Here is a 20,537-nt window from a genome sequence, read left to right as displayed (position 1 = left end):
CCCTATATAGCTACTTCAAAGTCGAACAGTCAACCACAGTGTATCGTTATACGGCTCTTTTGATGTACACAGTGTATCATCAAAGGACTAAATTACATTTTCTGTTCTAGATCTATTGCCTCTAGTTTTACCATGAGATAGTCCAGTGGTGTAAAGATCGTAAGTAATCGGAACCCCTGGGGTATAAAGGATGGTATTTCCCAAACTAAACCCCAGTTGTGCCTTAGCATTAGAGGTATCAAACCAGATAAAGAACACACAACCTTGTATTCTATTTGAACAAAAATTCAGCTTGAAGGAATTTGTTGATTCTCAGGTAAACAAGTATCAAAATTTATTTGACAGATTGTCAGGCAAATTTTATTTTGCCCTATAATACAGAGTTATCTGTTCTTGTGAATATTTTTTTCACAACAAAAACTAATCAATGAATTGAAATGCAGGTCCTTATCTTATTCTGACTGGCCAGTACTCCTACACGTGTATTCCGCCTGATTATATTAGGTGGATATGCGACGCAATGGTAAAAAATATCCCGTCGTGTTAACCTCTAACATTGTTGGAGTAACTGGCCAGCAGACCCTATAAGTTGCCAATTAGACTTTCCCAACTGAATTATTTACTCGATTATCCCCCCTAGTTTGACACTTTGAATCAGACGTAGTACAGCCAAATTTAAGTGGCGTTTTCAATATTCTAGAGGCTGGTGGCCAGTCTACTCTGTTACAAACAGAATATGATAAAATCGCCTAATATTGACAACATCATCTAATGGATTGAGACACAAATAAGGGATATGCAAATAAAGAGTAAACAAGATTCACAAATTATTTTGCAAAAAAAAAATAAACAAATTATTTTGCAAAAAAAAAATAAAAAAATTCCTACCCGATTCTGAAAGAAGCAGTTTGTATAGCCAATTGATAAAATCTTACGTAGTTGCCTGGGAATAAGGATATGCGGTACTTAAGCATAGTAGAAAACAAATACTTTTTGAACATGATTTTCAGTCACATACATATATGACTACTTCTGTGACAAGGGGAGAGAATTTGTATAATTGGTCCTAATAAGTCTGAACTACAGTTCTGTAGTACAGTTCTGTAGGATCTTACTGACAAATAACTAAAACTTCTACATTAAATGCAGATATGTTTATTAGACATACATTAATAACACATATAAATATACTGAAAGTCCATCGGTGATTTCTCCTATCCTTGCCTTCATTGGTTGATATCCAGACGTGACCTTCTATTTTGACCCTCGTGACCTTGCAACCTTGCAATGCTATCCATCACTGTTCAAAGTGAACTACCTAGTACATAACACTTCCTATAACCTTTTTAAAACTATAACTGATCCTTCTTCAAACACTTATGTTATTACATTCCGAATCATTCTTCTTTTCATTTTTTGTTCAACCTTTCCAAACCTTTCTTATAAAATTGCCAACTTCCAAAATCATTCTTCAAATGTTCTTACTTTCAATTGGTAATTTTCTTATTTTGTAATCAAAGTTACTTTTCAATGATCTGTAATCTCAATTCCTTCTCCTCCATCTATACAATTACATAAAATAAGCAAATGACCAATTCTTTCTCATGACCATCTTTTTCTTATAACAAATTCTTTCTCATGGACGCAAATTTATTATCCAATATATATTACCGCTAATAAATTTTCAAAATGCTTAAAATAATTAAAAAAAAATACATTAATTTTACCACATATAAAAAATTGTTTTTAGACCAAATAAAATTGGTATCATAATTCCGAAAATATTTTAATTCAGAAACACTACATAACTGTGATATCTAGTTATTCATATTTGTTTAAAATTGAATTTCTAAAATGTAAAAGTACATATACCAGATTTTCGTTTTATCATCAATAAAAATTAAAGAAATATCTCATTTTCAATATACATGTAAATATTCAAATAAATTCCATGTAAATCTTTGAAGTCCCGATACACGTAAAAAGCAAATACTTTCAATAAAATCATAATTATTTGTGTTAATAAAATAAACCCTTAAATCCAAAATAACACACCATAAAAAATAAACTAGTAAGCATTACAACAGAAATTGAGTCACACTGACCATTATAGATCGTATGCATGTACAGGATCTACCACAAACTCGGTATAACTCATCCTGTAAGATACTCTGTTTCTGCACACTACACTGTTATCTGTTCCTGTATGTATAGGCATTGATTGTAACATCATTAGTTTTAGGCAAAACAATCATGTCATTCTCTCCAAAAAGCAAGACAATTGACTCACAAACAAATGACATAACAAGCTAGCCATATCGGCAAGGGGAGATAACTCAGTAAGATGTATATACAGAACAGCCACCATCCATGTTCTCAGAATGGCTCATTTCCTTGTTTGTAATGCTTGAGCCGAAATCAGGATAGGTTATGTATGGTATGTAGAATATTACTGCAAACACTTCATTACAACAATTAATACATAATAATATGTAAAAGTTTTTGAAAATGGCCTAAAATAGGTGGTCAGTACTACAATGCAAAAATCACCACCCTCAGTTCATTTTGGTTCACTACATAAGTATATAATATACTCTATATACACAACAGTCTTTTTGTCAATTTAGAAATGGCAAAATTAGTTAACTTCAAATCTTAACAAAGTCTTATAACACTAATCATCTGGTTACATAGAATAAATGAAGAGTCCAAAGGTCATTATCCGAGGGCAAGGTCAGAGGTCGTTTCCGAAATGTGCCTGCAGGCCACAGCTTTAGGCCATGTATCCGCCAGTGTTTTGTCTGTTGGCTTGGCGTGTTTTTATCTCGTCGAGGACTTTACCAATGTCAGCATCTTTTTCTATCAAGAGATGTTGGAGCCAGCCACCCTCATTATGGAATCCCATAGCCAGCATCTGAGTGAGAGCATCAACCACTCTGGGATCTACGAAAAATAAAGAATAACTTTGTTAGACAAAAATAGTAACATTGAAGAAAATCTCAATAACAATACTATTCCAAAAAACTGGTATCCAAATTGTAGTACAATAATCATAGTCATAATGAATTGTAGTAAGTATATTAAACTTCATATGAATTGAATTCATATAATATTAATATATTGCACCAATTTCATACAATAGCATGGTAGTAGGTTTACAAAACATTCATGTCCTTACCAGATGGAGGGTAAATCAGCTGGGCACCAGGAGCTGATGCCTGCGGCGGCTGGGAGCTAGGAACTGATGAAGATGGGATTTGGAAAGGCTGTAGTGGTGCTGGATGTTGTCCATCAGCTTCCACTTCTCCCGACAGAACTGTCCATTCATCTATCTCCTTTGGCTTCCCACTTGTCTCCTATAATGTAACAATTACTTTTATGAATAAAATCTGTTTTTATTTTTTCTATTTTCACATTTTTTGTTTGATAAACAGTAAGGCATAGAACTTAAGGTTCATATCTATAGATATGCATAATGACTTAATCTTGCTTGCCACATTCATATGCAAAGAAAAAGCAGATTTTTTGCGGCTTAACATTCTACTTCTATCTTTATTTTCTGATTAAAAATTCCCTACTGAAAATTTACAAGTTACTAGAAGGATGATGTGTGAAATGTTCAGATATTTACCATAGGACTTCCCTGCTGTTGAGTTTGGGGTGTAGGTGATGGTGTAGGGGATATATCCTTTTCCATCGGCTCAGCATTTCCTTTCTGTGGAGCTTTCTGTTGGGGGTCAGTTTCCCCCGTCTGTGGTTTCTCCTCACCTTGTTTCTTAGCTTGACACTTGCCTTGGACAAAAGGACAAGACCCGTTTGTGGGGCCATTACCCCGGCCTCCCATCCTAGGACAACTTCCTCCCCAGTGGCCTCTGCCTCTACAGCCACCCCGCCCAGCTGACCTACCACGACGTCCACTACCACAACGTGTTCTACGCCCATTGGTCTCAACATCAATGTCTACATCTATTCCTGTAGACAACAGCAAATGTAAAATTAATGAAAATACATACTGTTTTACACTATCTTATCAAAATTAGTTCTAAAACAATATCAATTTTACTCTAAAATTCCCATCACACACATAACAACCAATACCTGAAAATAGTTTGCAATATGAAAAGATGGATTAGCGAAGAAAAGGTTAACCTACCAAATGGGTCAAGCATGGCCTGGACAGACTCGCCGATTGTCTTCAGATATTCTTCTGGAGTTCCCTCCTCTTGAGGCTCTTCCTGTGGCTCCTCTGGTTCAGGGGCTTGTCCTTGATCCTCTCCAGAATATCCTGGAGCATTTCTGTTGTGCCAACGCCTCATGAATCTCTGCATCCAGCGACGGAAATGGGGAGGAGGTACGAACTAAACAAGTCAAAAAAATGAAAATGATTTATCCTTCTAAGGTACAAATGGCAATCTCTGAAACTTATATCTAGATAAGGAGCATTAAATATTTTTAGTTTTAATTATATTTGTTAATGTTAGTTCCTGTTTAAACTCACAATCAGTTATATATAATTATGATTAGCTAGGAATGGTCAATGCTTGTCAAAATCAAATAAAATCCAACATCTATGATATGCATATGTGTTTTACACACAGTTAACTAGGTACTGTTACTATGACTACAGATAAAAACTGATTACTTACCCCATGAGGTCCATGTTGTGGTCCATGAGGGGAAGGCCCACCAAACATGGAGCCGAAAAATCCTGGTCCACCACTGACTGGTGTGGTTATCTTCAGCATGTCATGTTCATTGTGGATTCCTTTCTTCTCACAGCTAGCACACAGATCATAGTCGGCACAGACCACACACTTAAAGCGTGAACCAAAGATGGCTCCTTCACAGCCATCACAGATGACATTGGGGTGTCGCTCTCCTGTACTCTCATCGGGCTTTGGTCCTTCAGTAGAGTGACCATCAGATTCTGAATAACAAAAACAGTTTAGTCAATGTCAATAACTCTGATAGTTAAATTACATGATAGAGATATCAAATTATCAAACTTTTTTGGAAAAACTTCATTTCATAACAACCAAATTTTTCGCTTTATCTAATTAATTTACACTTGAACATTTTTTGTTGGATAACCCATGTTGAATTCCAATTACCAGTTACTGGGTTTGACTAGATGTATATCATAGTTATCTTTAAGCTGATTTTGTCACAATATGCCTTTCTACATAATTCCATCAAACAAGAGTATGCTTAAGTCACCTTTATTTTTATCTTTTGCATGACTATGACTCATAATAATGTTGCCATATTTTTACATCCTTATTTTTAACGTCAATAGAAGCTATTGAATACAGAATTAACCACAGCACATAAATTTTCTGTGTGTATTGAACAAGAGGCCGACAGCTTGGCATAATGCCTATACATTTACGCTTCACTGCACGGTCACACAAGGTTCTTATGAAATAATACATAAACAATCCCTTTTCCTCCAATACACAACATAGTTTATATAATAACATGTATTGCAGCATCTCTTTCAAAAACATCGAGTGAAATGACAGGTGCTGATAATCCTATATGATGATGACATAAATTTTATCAGATTTCATCAGAAAATCTACATTATTATGTTCCACATTGTGAACTCCAATGATTGACACCACCTCTTACTTATGTTCTCCAAATCATAGCAGTAAATTAAACATTTTTGTAAGTTTCATAAAAATCAATCTAACCAAAGACTTACACATAAAGATAGTAAATTAATGGTTATTCATGATGGGATAAATCAAATGTCAGCGGAACTAGGAACATCATTGAAAACTTGTACTTGAAATTGACAATAAAGACTATGATCTTTATTTCAGTAGGTGTATATTGACTATACGAGGAAAGAATATAATAAAATCTGATAAACTTGTACGGGAGAAAATGAACTCCCTTAATGACTTTTCAGCATATATATATAAAGACAAGTCACAACAACTTCAGAATACCAATATCTATTAACGTTATGTACATGTAATTTTGCTTACACTGAGCAGGAAATTTTGACACAAGGAAAAATTTATATAAATGTCCTTACTTTCAATGACAAATTGTTACTCATCATTCTACGATAACTATACCTATGTGGATTAACTAGGCATCTATTACCAAATACATGTACTTCCCTATACACTACAATAGTTTCGTAACATCATCATACTGAAAATCCCCAGAAAAACTTAATGAGTTCTCAATTTAATGATTTATTATCATTTCTAACCCTTACAGTAATAGCATTATTGAAGACCATATGGATTGATGAAACACAATTTCTTCTTACCTTTGATGAAAACTCTAAGCATTCCATCGCTTACAAAACCCAAGGCTTCCAGCAACTCTTCATCAGAGTTAAACGTGATAAAGTCTCCATCTTGGTCTGAAAAATAATATTAAATAATGTCAGTCAAAGTACAAGATATACATCACAATTCAAATATAATTTAATTATGTTCTGGCCTATCATGTCATATTAATATGAAAAAAAAATATCAGTGCTTTTGCCACGTTACAACTTTTGAACAGATGTCTCACAATGAATCATACGTTTTCTTTCTGATATAAAAAGAGAAATCAACATTTTTATCTAAGGATTTTTTTTAACAAATCTTCTTCGGGGATATTGACAAACCTTCAAAATGTACATGTTTACATATGTATACATATGTATAGTCATTATAAAAATCACTTGACATTTTGACATTAGATAATGCAAATGTTGCTGTATTAACTGTTACATGTAGAATACATAAATGTACTTGCCATATGTCATTGTGTCACGTACACACAAATTTGAGACAATGCTAGATATATCTATAAGCTTAGGCATATTTACCTTTCCAAAACAGAGAAAATTTTCCCTGTCGCAAACTCGGGAAGATGTCAGATATCTTCTTTTTCAAGTATTCGAAACTGCTCGATACATCAGCAGGTACAGCAAATCGTCTTATCTCGGGCTCTACCCGATGCAATGTTGCTTTGACTGTCAAAGACATATTGTTTACAAAATATGAGTAGGCTAGTCTGCTAGTGTTCTTCTGTCAGTGCATTCAGTTGTAAAGTTCTGTCAGTAATGTCGTATGGCAACAAGCTGACCCCTTTTATACAACAGTCCTAAATCACCTGGTTGTGACAATGAATCATATGTTAAAAATAGCCATTATAGAACGGCCCAGACGTTTCTAGGTCATGTTTTGCTGAATGTAGATGACATTAATTTATTCAATTTTGGAGTCTTTGCGCAACTTCCGGCTAAAACGAAAATAGCTCAATTTAGTAACAACCTCTCATTACAACTTCCGGGGGCACCTGCATAAATTAAGAACAGCCCAGTGACGAAAAATCACCCCATCCGAATAAAAAATCTGATTGGCTGTTGGCTCGTGGTGCTATCTGCAAACTATTTCAGAGCTGTGAAGATGGCGGACGATCTCAGCTGGCAGCTGCCAGCGGATACTTTTCCCGATAATGGAGCCGATTTTATATCGGCAAATGATTTAGAAAATGTCTCATTGAATGATGTTGAAGGTAAGGATCATTTCTGCAAAATTTGAAATCGATAACTTATTTCGATCTTGCGTTTCATCTGATGTTTATTTGGAGTTATGCAGACGAACTTTACATGGAATCATATGTTTACATGTTGCAACCAGTGTTAACCATTTCATGGCGTTAAAGTCATAATATTAAAGTGTTTATATCGTCATCAGGGCGTAGTCAGCAATTATTATGTTCAATTGATGTAATTTTTAAATGCATTGCAATGTCGGGCATCATCTAGAAGGAATATTTGGGCTGGAACATTGACCTTGAGGTCGACGTGATCTAGCCATCACTCACCGGTCTCGTGTCTACTGCTAGGGTCTAGTGTTTTCATTTCCAGTTATTTTATTAATTAATTGCTAGATTTTCAGATTATTTCTTTATACAAATACAATGGATGATGTAAGCTGTTTTGGGTTGAACCAACCACTTACACAGAAATTATCACCGGCAGCCAGTGGGTTATTTTTCTATGTGGTATAAGGGACAATTTTTATTTTAAAAAATCTAGGAAAATTAGAATCCCCGTTGAATGGGGATGAATAAGAATGGGGATGAATCAACGTTGCCTTGTGAATCACAAATACTGTTATACAAACAATCAAGAGTAATAAATGTCATGTATACAAGATGTATTAAAGGCCCAATATCCGTATTTTTCTTATTTTTTTCATGAGTTAGAAGAATGTTGAAAAAAAATCCTTTTGTAAATCATGCAGAGACCGGACTGAATTTAAGTCAAGATAAGCAATAATGATTCGGAATATTTTGATAAAAAATCAATTTATCAAATAAATATTAAACATCGCTAGGTGGGTCCCACTTAGTCAACAAGCCGAAGTTAGCCAACATTGTAACGTCGTTGCCGAGAACTTCATGTGACCTACGTAACGTCTGTCCGAACTCTTCCGAAAACGGGTCATGAAGTTTCCGACTTTCGTTTGGCAATAATCGTAACTTCTATGGCGACCAGTTTAAATGAAGGCATGTTTACATATATCAACTTTCGGCAACTGTTGTATCAAAGTTATAAAAAAAATTAAATTATAAACTCTGTAATAATATATCTTAATTTCAACTGTACATTTACAAATACTAATAATATCGGAGTCAAATTTAACTTGAAATTTTGATGATAGTTACGTATAGTGTGGCTTTAATATTACCATTGTATGGTCCTGATTGAACATAACACATAATATATGCATCAGTTAGAACGAAATAATCTTCACCAACTAGCAAGACTGTTTGATCTTTGGTGAAGTATAAATTTGGAACTAAAGAAGTCCTAGTTTCTTTAAACCCTGATCTAAACGGTTTCCTCCTCTCCACTTAGAGACATTATGCCATTCAACTGACAAAGTACAGTTATTGATGTTATACCCTATTTTTGTTTCTATTTAAAACATAATACATATTCCCAAATTACAATTGATAATACTGCATTCAACACAATAAGTGCCCCATCCCTGTTGGCGCCTAAGGCTCTCCCCCTTTTTAAGACTTCAATTTCACTTACCTTGAATTAAATGCAGACTTAAAATATGAAATTTGTGTTGGTTTCCTTAGTATTAGACCTTACTGATTTCTTTTGCAAATTTATCTATGACGAGTTTCTTTGTAGAATAATTGTATGAAAGGCTAGTCAAATTTTGTTTCTGTTAAGCGTCATGAGTCAACACAGTATCATTAAAATAAAAAAATAAAAATTGATTCTCTTCAATTACATCATTATATGAAACAACTAAGCATGGGTTAAGATATGACATAGCTCTTTAATCTTTGATTTCCTTTTGAATTTGCTATTAAAATGCAAAATTTTGAAATGTATTCCCCAAATTTTCCAAAAACAGATTATACCCAAAGAAACACAGTCTTCTATCTGTAGAAGATAGGGATAAAAAAAAAATACACATGATTCCTGTCAAGTCTGGGTCTCCAGCGTGAAAAACCAAACTACCGACTGAATGAAAGAAGCATGCTCTGTCAACTGAGTGACTGAGACCATATACTGGGACACTATATATATGTACAGACCACACAACAAGTTTCTTATTGATGATTTTTGTGCAGAAAAATCTTTTATGTTGCACATTCATTGGAAGAGTTTGGACTTATGTGAAATAAGCATCTTATAAAATTCTAAATAATATATAAAAAATAATGATTGATTTCTCATAGAATTTTGTTTGATTTAATAGTTTGTTGGGTTTTTTTTCACTTTTTTTCAGATATGGTAAATTACATGTTTCCTGATGGATCTGTAGATAATGATGCCTTTGATGCTCAGTTTCCATTATCTGGTGGTTTAAATGATACAGATTTGCTAGAATCTTCTACAAATCCCATTTTGATGGACACTGGTATCAAACAAGAACCTACACTTGATAGTACCTTTCCAGTAAAGCAAGAACTGTCTTTTGATGAACAACTTTCTATTGTATCTCAAACCATATCAGCAGATACAAGTTTAACACAGTCATTAAGTGCAACACCAAATGTGACATTAAACTCCTTACAGACAGGGATTCTGGCTAGCCAGCCCGTGAACAAGCCTGTAGTTAACATATCCCATCCTAGCAGTGTTCAGTTGCAGCAGGCTGCACTTAAAATTAGACAAGCCCAACTGGTTGCTCAGAAGAAACAACAAATTCTTCAAATTCAACAGAAACAACAAAAGCAACAACAGGCTCAGTTGCTTCAGCAACAGCTTAAACTGATTTTACAGCAGGCTGCACAAGCAACAGCTGCTCAGCAGCAGCAGCAACAACAACAGCAGCAGCATGTCCAAGTACAACAACAGGTTGTTACACAGCCACAGGTCCAAAGGGTAGCCCAAACAGTCGCCCAAACACCAGTGTCTACACCACAGTTACCTGTCTCTGCTCCTCAGAACACCACTAATGTTGGCATCAACCAACTTAACCTTCAGCAACTTCAACAGGTAAGTTCAATTTTGTACTAGTCTTAACATAGATCTACACAGATTCTGTTCTACCTTGTCAAGATGTACGTTCTCGATGAAACGCTACAACCAAGAAATTAACAATTTATTTTTGATCTTCTCTGCAAATCATTTCATCTGATTTGTATAGCAACATGCAGATGACCACCTACTGTATAGAAAAGTACCAATTAAAAATAACATTTTGATTTATTACATGTTTCATTAGGCCAATTCTATACATTTCTTCATTTATTTAATGTTTTATTTTGATTTCCATTTCAGCTGCTGCTTCAGGCACAATCTAAGACAACCAGCAATGTCTCTAGTAGTCCATCTAGTGTATCCCAGCCCATCACAGTCAGTCCCGTTAGTGTTCCCCAACAGACAATATCCCCTCCCCCCAACTACGTCACCATATCCCAGACTTCCCCGACAGTGGCAGCCTCGTCCCCACCTACAACTGTCACTCCCCTGCAGACAGTGATGACTAACGTCAACACAGGTGCCATCCTCACCACCACCAGCATTCCTATACAGATGGTTCAGGAGAATGATGGCTTTGATAAACTGCCCATCAACCGAATTAACTCTGTGACTAAGGGTCCCAAGAAGGGTGAAAAGAGAACATCCCATAATGCAATTGAAAAAAGATACAGACTGAGCATCAATGATAAGATTATTGAGCTCAAAGATCTAGTGGCTGGGACTGAAGCAAAGGTAAATATATCTTTACAATCTACATTTATGAATTTATTAAGATACTTCATAGATTTGAACTAAAGCTATCAGTGATTGTATATATTGTAATAATAGTCTGTGTAATGATGTGCTCAATATTTATTGATGAATAGTATGAATACATTTGTCTACTTTTTGTTCACACATTTTAGAAACTAATTGAAATGTTTTTATGTTTCTCTTACAGTTGAACAAATCTGCCATTCTGAAGAAAGCTATTGATTACATCAGATACCTTCAAAACACCGTTCAGAGATTAAAACAAGAGAATATGGCACTGAAAATGGCATCCCAGAAATCCACTGGCTTCCCTACAGGTATATATTTATAGAAATCAGTTGAAGAATAAAAATTTATGGGAAATTTAATTATTTACGAATCATCGTTCTGCCATTATTTTTCCAACAGATTTTCTTTGTCTGCCACTGATTATCCTAATTGTACATAGAAACTTACAATCTGTTTACTTCAGACGTGGAAGAAGTAATGGTGACTAACATAACCGGTGTGATTACACCGCCGGGATCAGAGACCGGCTCTCCCACCCACAGTGTGCAGTACACTAGTGACAGCGAAGCCTCCTCACCCTCTAGTCCAAGTTATGAATCAGGTAAGTTTTAATTTATTGAAGGCCAAAAAAAAAAAAATATGTATGTTTCAGGTACCCCTACTTACCCTAGTTTTTACTTCCCACCCCAACTATTTTATTTGTAGTGTGTGAAGTTTTCAACTTCGATTTTTACGCTTGCTTTTAAGTTTATCCAGATAAAATTCAATTATGGTAATGAGAAATAAAAGACTTCTAGCTATCCTAAAATCTAAAAGACAAATTACTTCGTAACAAAGCAACTCAACTCCGCCCCCATCCCTCCTAAAAAAATAAAATTAAGAAATTAAAATAAAATAAATTCCCGACCGACCTACCCTATTTTTTTCAGTCATGTAACTGAAACATGCATATGTATTTTTTTTGGTTTAAGGCAATTTGCATACACTAAAATGGTTTGATAAAAACAATTTATTTGATGGAAGTAAAGTTTTAGCATATAAAATGTGTGCGCATATTATTGCATATTAATATATTGTCTTTTACTCATTTTCCTCCAAAGAATCTGAAGCAGCCAATAGTTTTGGTATGAAAACGATCAACTCGATGCGTGACCAGACACGAATGGCCATGTGCATCTTTATGTTTGCTGTTTTGGCGTTCAACCCCTTTGGTTCTCTGCTTAGTCCTGGCTCCCAAAATTTGGAAATGGGAGCCAACTTTCCTGGCAGAACACTCCAGGGGGTGTCTGAAGGTAAGATACATGATGTTCATTAAAATGTGATCTTCTTCACCAAGTTCACCTTCAGATAATGTAGCTCTATCATAGATTTATTATAAGAATTACTCAAACAGGATGTTTGAATTTTGTTTGCTGTTAAAGTAATGAGCTAAAACCAAATCATGGAATTTAATCAATGTTCTGGTAAAGTATAGCTGTAATGTAAAATTGAATTTTCTAGGTTCTGCTCCTGGGTTTATGGCCTGGATGTTCCCTACTCTAATGATGTGGATGTTGAATGGTGTGATTGTCGCTGGAGTTCTGGCAAGACTCTTCATCTATGGAGAACCTGTCACCAAGAAAAACAGCGAAGCAGCAGTATCATTCTGGAGGCATCACAATCAAGCTGAAAACTATCTTGCACGGGTAAGAATGCAGCTAGCTACTGTACCTGCTTGTAGTTTGAAAAGAGCCAAGTTACACCAAAACCAAAATTAAAGGAGACAAAAGTAAAATTTAAATAAAATATTCATTCTTTATTTGGAGAATGATTTGATCACAATTTACGTTAGGTTGTATTTATAGATATCTTTCAAAGATTATGAAGTATAAAAGACTAGAATTGGACATCAATTGCCTTGTGTTAATTGCCATGCATGCACCATTTCATTACCAAGTTGATATTCTTGTGTGTACAGAAAGAGTATTCACGAGCAGTGAACCAGCTGTACCTGTCGTTGTCATCCTTGGGACGTCCCCTGACCACTACAAGGCTGGACCTGGCCTCGGGGCTGCTGTGGAATGTCATTAGGATGGTGCTGAACAGACTGTACCTGGGAAAGTGGATCTCTAACCAGATCAGTCATTTGAGCAGCAACACTGACGAGGATGTGAAGACGTCGGCTAGAGATGCTGCCATGGTGTACCACAAACTGAACCAGATCCATCTTACAGGTAGGGTGACCTTGTAAAGGGAGGTAACTAATTTTTTGATCAATTGAATAAATAATTGGATGTTATGTTATAGTTAGAAATAGAGTAGGTTAGGGATTGATATAAATCTTCACATTTAAGTAATTAAAGATCAAATATAATTTATGCATTGACATACATGGAGAATATAAAAGATTAGAACCATATCACATTGATGAACACATTGGTGTTTACATTTTAGGTCATGTACCAGGCAGCAACATGTGGGGACTAAACCTGACTCTGTGTGCAATCAACATGGCAGAAACAGCGGGCAGGAATATCACTGTTGCTCAAAAGGCAGAGATATATGCTACTGCAGCAGTCCGGCTTCAGGCTACAATGCCATGGAATCTCCTTTTCTTACGGGTATGTAAATCAAGGCTTCATAAATACTGTAAATCATATTGTCAATAATACAATATCTCAAAATCTGAGCTTTAATGATGAATTAAAATTTGTTGAGTATCAAACATGAGATGCAAGCACTACTTCCATTTACACTTTCAATATATAACAATACCCTATGGCATTGTCTGGTAAGAATTTATGACCTAGAAAAAGCCCCAAAAATGCTACTTATAAAATGTCTATAGTCTGATATAATAATTCTTAATGTTTCTTGCAGAGGTACTTTCTGAGGCAAGCCAGAAAAGTATGTAATGGCAATGGTGATCAGATTCCAGCCAAATTACAGTGGTTGTGTCACCCAGAGGGCCATGTGTTCTTTGTCAGAGGTTCATGGCAGATTGGTGGGAAGCATAGCATCTTCACAGTGTCCGGAAACGAAGGTTAGTTATCTTTATTTCTTAGCTCTGGTGTACAAAGCTCATGCCCATAGCTAGGTCGAAGTTGTATTGCACCTCAATATGAATATTTCTTAGGATTGCTGGTTGGTGATTAGTTCTTCTCAGTTCTTTTTCATATTAGTATGAATACACACAATTTTAAAACAATCGTGCAAATTGGCTCAAGAGTATCTTCTATCAGTAGATGATATTGTACTCAAATTTGCTCATAATCCTATTAAATACAGATATGACACATGATAACAAGCATTGGGAGTACTGCTTGCCAGCCAGTGGATAACAAATTGAAGTCCTTTGATGAAACAAAGTCTATTCATGCTGTCCCCAGAACTTTAATGGGGAAAAATAACTTACATATTTAAACAGGTTTTATAATGTGACCTTGTATACTTTGTAGCTGATCCACTGGAACATGTAACACAAGCCTTCAGAGAGTTCTTGCTGGAGAAATCTCTTTACTCCCTTCTAACACCCGAGCCACAGAAACAGAGTGGACCGTCTCAGTCAGCAGAAGTTCTTCAGTTTACTCAACTGCTCTCTGATTGTGCAACACTTCAAACAACAAAGACTGGCTTGGCTGTTTCAGGTAAGCACAAACATCTTGTCTTATTGCATGTGCATTCATCATTTGAACAATCCATGTATTTGTGAAATTTTTAAGTGAACAATGAAATTGACATTATTGTAATCTTGTTACAAATTTGAATTTCCAGGAGTGGATGAAGTTGCCAGATGGTGGTCTTCCATTGTCAGTGTGGCCATGTACTGGTTGTCTGGTGATGAGGAAAATGCAGAAAGGTGTTACTCCCAGTGTGATGCTTTCCCAAAATTACTTCAACAATCAGAGTAAGTAAAGCCGTCACTGTCAATATTTATCCAAATAAACCTCTATATATAATATGGTCCTTATTTATATCTACACCATACCTCATTATCTAATTCATTGTCTTTATATAAAACAGTTTTTAGTTGTATCTATAGCGATCTGTGTTTCGTTTCAGTGATCCATTACCAAAGGCAGTTTTGGTAGCTTCCTTAGTTGTATCTATAGCGATCTGTGTTTCGTTTCAGTGATCCATTACCAAAGGCAGTTTTGGTAGCTTCCTTAGTTGTATCTATAGCGATATGTGTTTCGTTTCAGTGATCCATTACCAAAGGCAGTTTTGGTAGCGTTCAGAGCAAGGAGAAATCTGCAGATGAATGTACATGGAGCCAACCACTGTGTTCGTCAATGTGACAGGGCTGGAAGATTGCTTCGTGACAGTCTCAAATTTACATACATGACAGAAAATGACAAAATTGTTTCTGTAAGTTGATATGAGTTCTGGGTTTTGACTTGCGCATTTAGAGATAATTTCAGTTAACAATAGTCCATCTATATACCATCATACAAAAGTTCTGTTTTCAGGGTGCAGTGAGGATCTTTTTGTGCATGTCCCTGTAGTGCATTGTAGTTGCATTGCATTAAAATGAGAGTTTGCAGTGCATCTGCAGTGCAATTACAGTGGCATGACAAACCAACTATGCAGAATTCCGTCAACTATATTACCTTCATTCAAGAACATTGCTGTTCATTTATGATTCACTCCTTCAATTAGAAAGGGTGTTGTGTTATTGGAACACAGCACTCCACTTTATTGACACAGAATCCACTATTTGCACATTTGCATAATTATATGACAAAGTCTGTAAAATTTCATTAGCTGGTACATAGATGTAACAAATTTTTGATTCTGTTCAAGCGAAACTTTGCATGCACTATGCAGCACACAAGATATTAAGAAATGGCTATGAATTAAGTTTTGAGTTGGTACTGTGTCACAGACTGAAAATCCATGAACCTCATCAATATCCCTATATACTTTGTTTAATGGTTTCCTCTATTGAAAATTTGTTGTTTCAGCATCTACAGTTAATGGTTTCTGACTGGTTATTGATGACGAGGAAAGAGGCGTGGGAGTATGTTCAAGCCGAGGACAAATCAAACACTGCCTCACAGACAGAGCTCATAGCATACCAACAGGATCTGGCCAGCTTCAGAAAGGTCGCCAAAAACTACAAATCTGTCATGTCAAAGGTAATTACTGTCATGTCATTATTCGTACCAATAGGTTCCTTTTGAATCTTTATTAAATGTACACTGTTGGAGGCAAATCTGTTGAGGTATACACAGCTGTGAAACTTCTTTTGAATAGTTTATACACCGTTGTTGGACTAATTTATGAACTGCAAAACTTTAAATCCAAAGACAATATGAAATTGTATTGTTCTTTTGAACATGACTATTATTATCTTTATTCATTAAATTTTTGTTTATGTGCTGTTTTCAGGTGTTTTTACATGAGGCGACAGGTCGAATGATGGCCGGTGCATGTCCAGCACGCACTCAACAGTTGTTGGAAAGGTCCATTAGACGTCGTCGTGTCAGCAAATCTGATAAAGGTAGGTCAACAAAACATATATTGGGAGTATAAAGTTTAGTACAGATATTTCATTTTTGAATATCACTTTAGGGGTAGAGAGGGGAGGGCGATGAATGAATGGTTTATCATCTTATAGATAATAAATGCATGATTTCTAAATAGTAGTTGCATCATAGGGGCAATCAGCATGAACAAGGAAATTATGGAAAATCTAGGTTATAACAAAGGAAATTATGATTTTCCATAATTTCCTTGTTCATACTGATTGCCTCTTTGATGCAACTACTATTCAGAAATCATGCATTTATTATCTTTAAGACATAAGACTCTTTTACCTATATTTTTCTTCTGGAAACAAGAAGTTACCTCAAGAAATTAAACTTTAAACATGTGCAGTTTTGATATCAATAGTTTGTATCTTTGTTCCAGAGGAGGGATCTGACAGTGATGTGCCTGATCGCCAGCAGGCTACTGCTCTCCTAATGGCTGGTAGACACCTTCCAGAGCCCATGATTGCTTCAAATACAGACAGAGTCCATCTCATTTCGGAAGCAAGCAAAATTTACGAGGCAATAGGGGATAAAAAATCTGTGCAGAGTTGCAGAAAAGTTATCATGCAATTTGAGGAGAGCAACATTACATCATCCATACCCATTCAGTGTTAGTGAGAGAAAGGATTGTATTTATTATTAGTGCTGATGGATCAAAACTCAGATAGATTATTTTGTGTTTGTAATAATGCATAATATATCAACTCACTATGTGTGATAATTGTGCAGAGTGACATGATTAAAAGGAGAATAAATGGACAGAGTAAAAGTGAATGGATGAATGATTGTATTTTGTACATTGACCATTAAAATAAATATTGTGAATTTATGTAGCTTTGTGTTTCTCTATGATAGGCTACTTTTTAGCTCACCTGGTCCAAAGGACCGAGGTGAGCTTATGGGATACCGCGGCGTCCGTCAACAATCGACTTCTTCTCCATAACCGCTGGTCGGATTTCAATAAAATTTGACTGGTAGCATCCTTATGGGCTATTAACTGAAAATTGTACAAATGATGGGGCTGACCCCCCCCCCCATATAAACCCCCTGAAACCAAGCCCACCCCAATGATATCTCCTTATAGGGTGGGATCCAATGAGGGGCCCCCGGGGCCTGAGGGGTTAATTTGGCTATTTCCATATAAACGACTTCTTCTCTGCAGCTAAGCATGGTATAGCACCCATTATGCAATGGTAGCATCCTTATAGTGTGGGGATTCAAAATTGACCCCGGGGCTGGGCGGGGTCATTTGCTATTCATATAATGACTTTCTCTGCAGTAAGCATGGTATAGCACCATATGCAATGGTAGCATCCTTATAGTGTGGGGATTCAAAATTGTGCAAATGATAGGGCTGAGGGGCGGGGTCAATTTGGCTATTTCCATATAAATGACTTCTCTGCAACTAATCATGGTATAGCACCCATAATGCAATGGTAGCATCCTTGTAGGCTGGGGATTCCAAATTGAGCAAATGATAGGGCCGACCCCCGGGGGCCTGAGGGGCGGGGTCAAAAGTGGTCAATTTCCATATAAATGACTTTTTCTCTGCAACTTAACATGGGATTGCGCTCATAATGCAATGGTTACATCCTTATAGGGTTTGGATTCAAAATTTTGCAAATGATGGGGCTGACCCCCCGGGAGCCTGAAGGGTGGGGTCAAAAGGGGTCAATTTAGCTATTTCCATATAAACGACTTCTTCTCTGCAACTAAGAATGGAAGAGCACTTATAATGCAATGGTAGCATCCTTATAGGGTTGGGATTTGAAATTGTACAAATGATAGGGCTGACCCCCGGGGCCTTAAACGGCAATAGATGCGAGGTCAAAAAGGTCAATTAGGCTACTATTTTCATATAAATTACTTTGTCTCTGAACCTATGTATTGGATAGCATATTTGTATGGTATCAATAGCATCATTGTATGGTTGTGATTCAAAATTAAACTTTGGGAGTCAATTTTGCTTATTTTTCTAATTGTCAGATTCTTGTGATAATTATTAACAAAAAACCAGGTGAGCGATACGGGCCCTCTGGGCCTCTTGTTATGTTTTCAAAGTGGTTGACTGTTGAATTTATAGTTGTCCATTATCTAAAGCAGGAAACCAAAAAAATTTACATCATTTAGACCCATTTTTCATTTTTGACCAAATTAACTGAAAACCAACTTTCGTGGTACTTTCGATTTGTGTAAAACTATTGGTCAATATACAAAGTATATATTGATGGGGTTAACACCTTGATTATGGAAGTGAAAACATATATACATATAAACGAAAACAGCAAGGGTCACTTTTACAATAAATTGCTTCAACGTGACTAACTAAAATATAACGAGAATTTTATAAAAAAAAAACTAGTACCGTGTGCTCCGCGTTTTGGCACTATGTATTCATCGAGGAGGAGTTTTGCAAGGCATTCTCCATTGTGTACCACATCCATTTTGACCAGTTATTAACCCAACTTCACTATCCTGTAATAAATAGGACCAAAACAAAAGAATTTGAAATACATATCTTGAATATACCATCTTAGATACCCCAGAGGTTACTATCACGGTCACCTGGAATAGGATTATACATGTAGCAAAACCGTGCAAGAGAAAAAAACGCAGAGACTTAAAGAGGGCGACTCTCAACTTCAAAACCATGCAATGTTCAAACTTCAAAACTTAAAAAAAAAACATTGTGTAGAAAAACATATTTACAACATTCAACAAATGCAACATAGAAGGAGGACAAATTATATACCTTTTCTAATAAATTTACACAAACCTTTCCGAAACGGCTTTTAATTTTTAAAAGCCCATTACCTTTCCGGAGCAAAATATAAAGGTTTCTTAAAAAACATTAATAACATCAGAAAATGCATACCGATGACCTAAAATAAGGTTACCACACCAAACATATGCAAGATTTCCTGCGTAATATATGAAAACAGTGGAGAGTCAATTCGCTGTTTTGCCGTCTGGAGCAATGATAATCAACTACCGCGCGGTACTTAGGACGACGGCGGGAAACATGATACGACCCGCTTTATGAAAATAAACATGTTATTTATTCTAATCAAATCGTTCAGAAGGTGATGATAAATGTAGTATAACGGTAAGCTAATAACTTTTGCAACTCTACAAAATTATCGATCTTGTTTTACATTCCCATTTTTAAAAATTAAAAACCGTTTCGGAAAGTTAGTGGGCCTTTAAAATAGGAATGTAAAACGAGATCAATAATTTTGTAGAGTCGCAGAATTTATTAACTATACGCTTACTAGCACACTTATCATCACCTTCAGAACTGTTTAATTAGCATAAATAAAATGTTAATTTTCATAACGCGGGTCGTTTTATGTTTCCCGCCGTCGTCCTAAATGCCGCGCGGTAGTTGACTATCACTGCGCCAGACGGCAAAACAGCGAAATTAATCTTCGCTGTTATCGTACATTAGACAGGAAATCTTGCATATTTTTGGTGTTGTAACCTTATCTTAAGCCATCGATATATATTTTCTTTTGTTATTAATATTTTTAAGAAACCTTTAAATTTTGCTCCGGAAAGGTAGTGGGCCTTTAAAGAACTAAACAATTAATCGGGACCACTAAACAATTTCAAAATAATCCGGATCTCCGGGTACGTGTTACATATAAATGGGATTCAGTAATAGACTTACCATCCCATATGTGCATATTAAACTTAGATGTGAATGCAAGAATCCGTACAAAACTACAATACTGTGTTTTGTTGTTTTTTTTGTGCGCGTCGTAAACCTGTGCTTCAATATA

At 35.8% G+C, this 20,537-nt stretch overlaps 2 protein-coding genes across 3 annotated transcripts; one reads left to right on the top strand and one right to left on the bottom strand.

The window, feature by feature from the left end:
* Window positions 1–1,139: 1,139 nt before the first annotated feature.
* Window positions 1,140–7,182, bottom strand: LOC138327362 (sequestosome-1-like). Its single transcript, XM_069273404.1, has 7 exons — window positions 6,842–7,182; window positions 6,290–6,385; window positions 4,647–4,927; window positions 4,154–4,358; window positions 3,632–3,972; window positions 3,179–3,356; window positions 1,140–2,943 (listed from the first exon to the last, which is right to left on the bottom strand). The coding sequence occupies exons 1-7, from the start codon at window positions 6,999–7,001 to the stop codon at window positions 2,774–2,776; spliced, it is 1,431 nt and encodes a 476-aa protein (XP_069129505.1). The 5' UTR covers window positions 7,002–7,182; the 3' UTR covers window positions 1,140–2,773.
* Window positions 7,183–7,375: 193 nt separating this feature from the next.
* Window positions 7,376–17,584, top strand: LOC138327360 (sterol regulatory element-binding protein 1-like). Of its 2 annotated transcripts, XM_069273402.1 has the most exons (16): window positions 7,376–7,533; window positions 9,780–10,492; window positions 10,778–11,212; window positions 11,421–11,550; window positions 11,706–11,843; window positions 12,343–12,534; window positions 12,743–12,927; window positions 13,200–13,455; window positions 13,676–13,842; window positions 14,102–14,264; window positions 14,680–14,868; window positions 14,996–15,128; window positions 15,424–15,589; window positions 16,186–16,359; window positions 16,613–16,724; window positions 17,135–17,584. In XM_069273402.1, exons 1-16 carry the CDS (start codon window positions 7,425–7,427, stop codon window positions 17,368–17,370), a joined length of 3,498 nt encoding a protein of 1,165 aa, XP_069129503.1. In that variant the 5' UTR covers window positions 7,376–7,424; the 3' UTR covers window positions 17,371–17,584. The 2 variants fall into 2 exon arrangements, with proteins under 2 accessions (XP_069129503.1, XP_069129504.1); XM_069273403.1 differs by lacking the exons at window positions 15,424–15,589; window positions 16,186–16,359; window positions 16,613–16,724; window positions 17,135–17,584 and adding an exon at window positions 15,284–15,377.
* The last annotated feature ends 2,953 nt before the right edge of the window (window positions 17,585–20,537 follow it).

The sequence above is a fragment of the Argopecten irradians genome, chromosome 7 (assembly GCF_041381155.1).
Source record: "Argopecten irradians isolate NY chromosome 7, Ai_NY, whole genome shotgun sequence".
Lineage (NCBI taxonomy): Eukaryota > Metazoa > Mollusca > Bivalvia > Pectinida > Pectinidae > Argopecten > Argopecten irradians.
The sequence above is the reverse complement of the archived record's forward strand: the minus strand, read 5'-3'. Positions and strand labels throughout refer to the sequence as shown.

What these genes read in the sequence shown, in the direction of transcription:
- LOC138327362 (XM_069273404.1), bottom strand. Translation starts at nt 7,001, where the DNA reads ATGTCTTTGACAGTCAAAGCAACATTGCATCGGGTAGAGCCCGAGATA. An exon ending in GCTTAGAGTTTTCATCAAAG is followed by an intron (nt 4,928 to 6,289) that starts GTAAGAAGAAAT and finishes TTTGTTATTCAG; the next exon opens with AATCTGATGGTCACTCTACT. An exon ending in AACAGCAGGGAAGTCCTATG is followed by an intron (nt 3,357 to 3,631) that starts GTAAATATCTGA and finishes GTTACATTATAG; the next exon opens with GAGACAAGTGGGAAGCCAAA.
- LOC138327360 (XM_069273402.1), top strand. Translation starts at nt 7,425, where the DNA reads ATGGCGGACGATCTCAGCTGGCAGCTGCCAGCGGATACTTTTCCCGAT. An exon ending in ACCTTCAGCAACTTCAACAG is followed by an intron (nt 10,493 to 10,777) that starts GTAAGTTCAATT and finishes TTTCCATTTCAG; the next exon opens with CTGCTGCTTCAGGCACAATC. An exon ending in ACAAATCTGTCATGTCAAAG is followed by an intron (nt 16,360 to 16,612) that starts GTAATTACTGTC and finishes TGCTGTTTTCAG; the next exon opens with GTGTTTTTACATGAGGCGAC.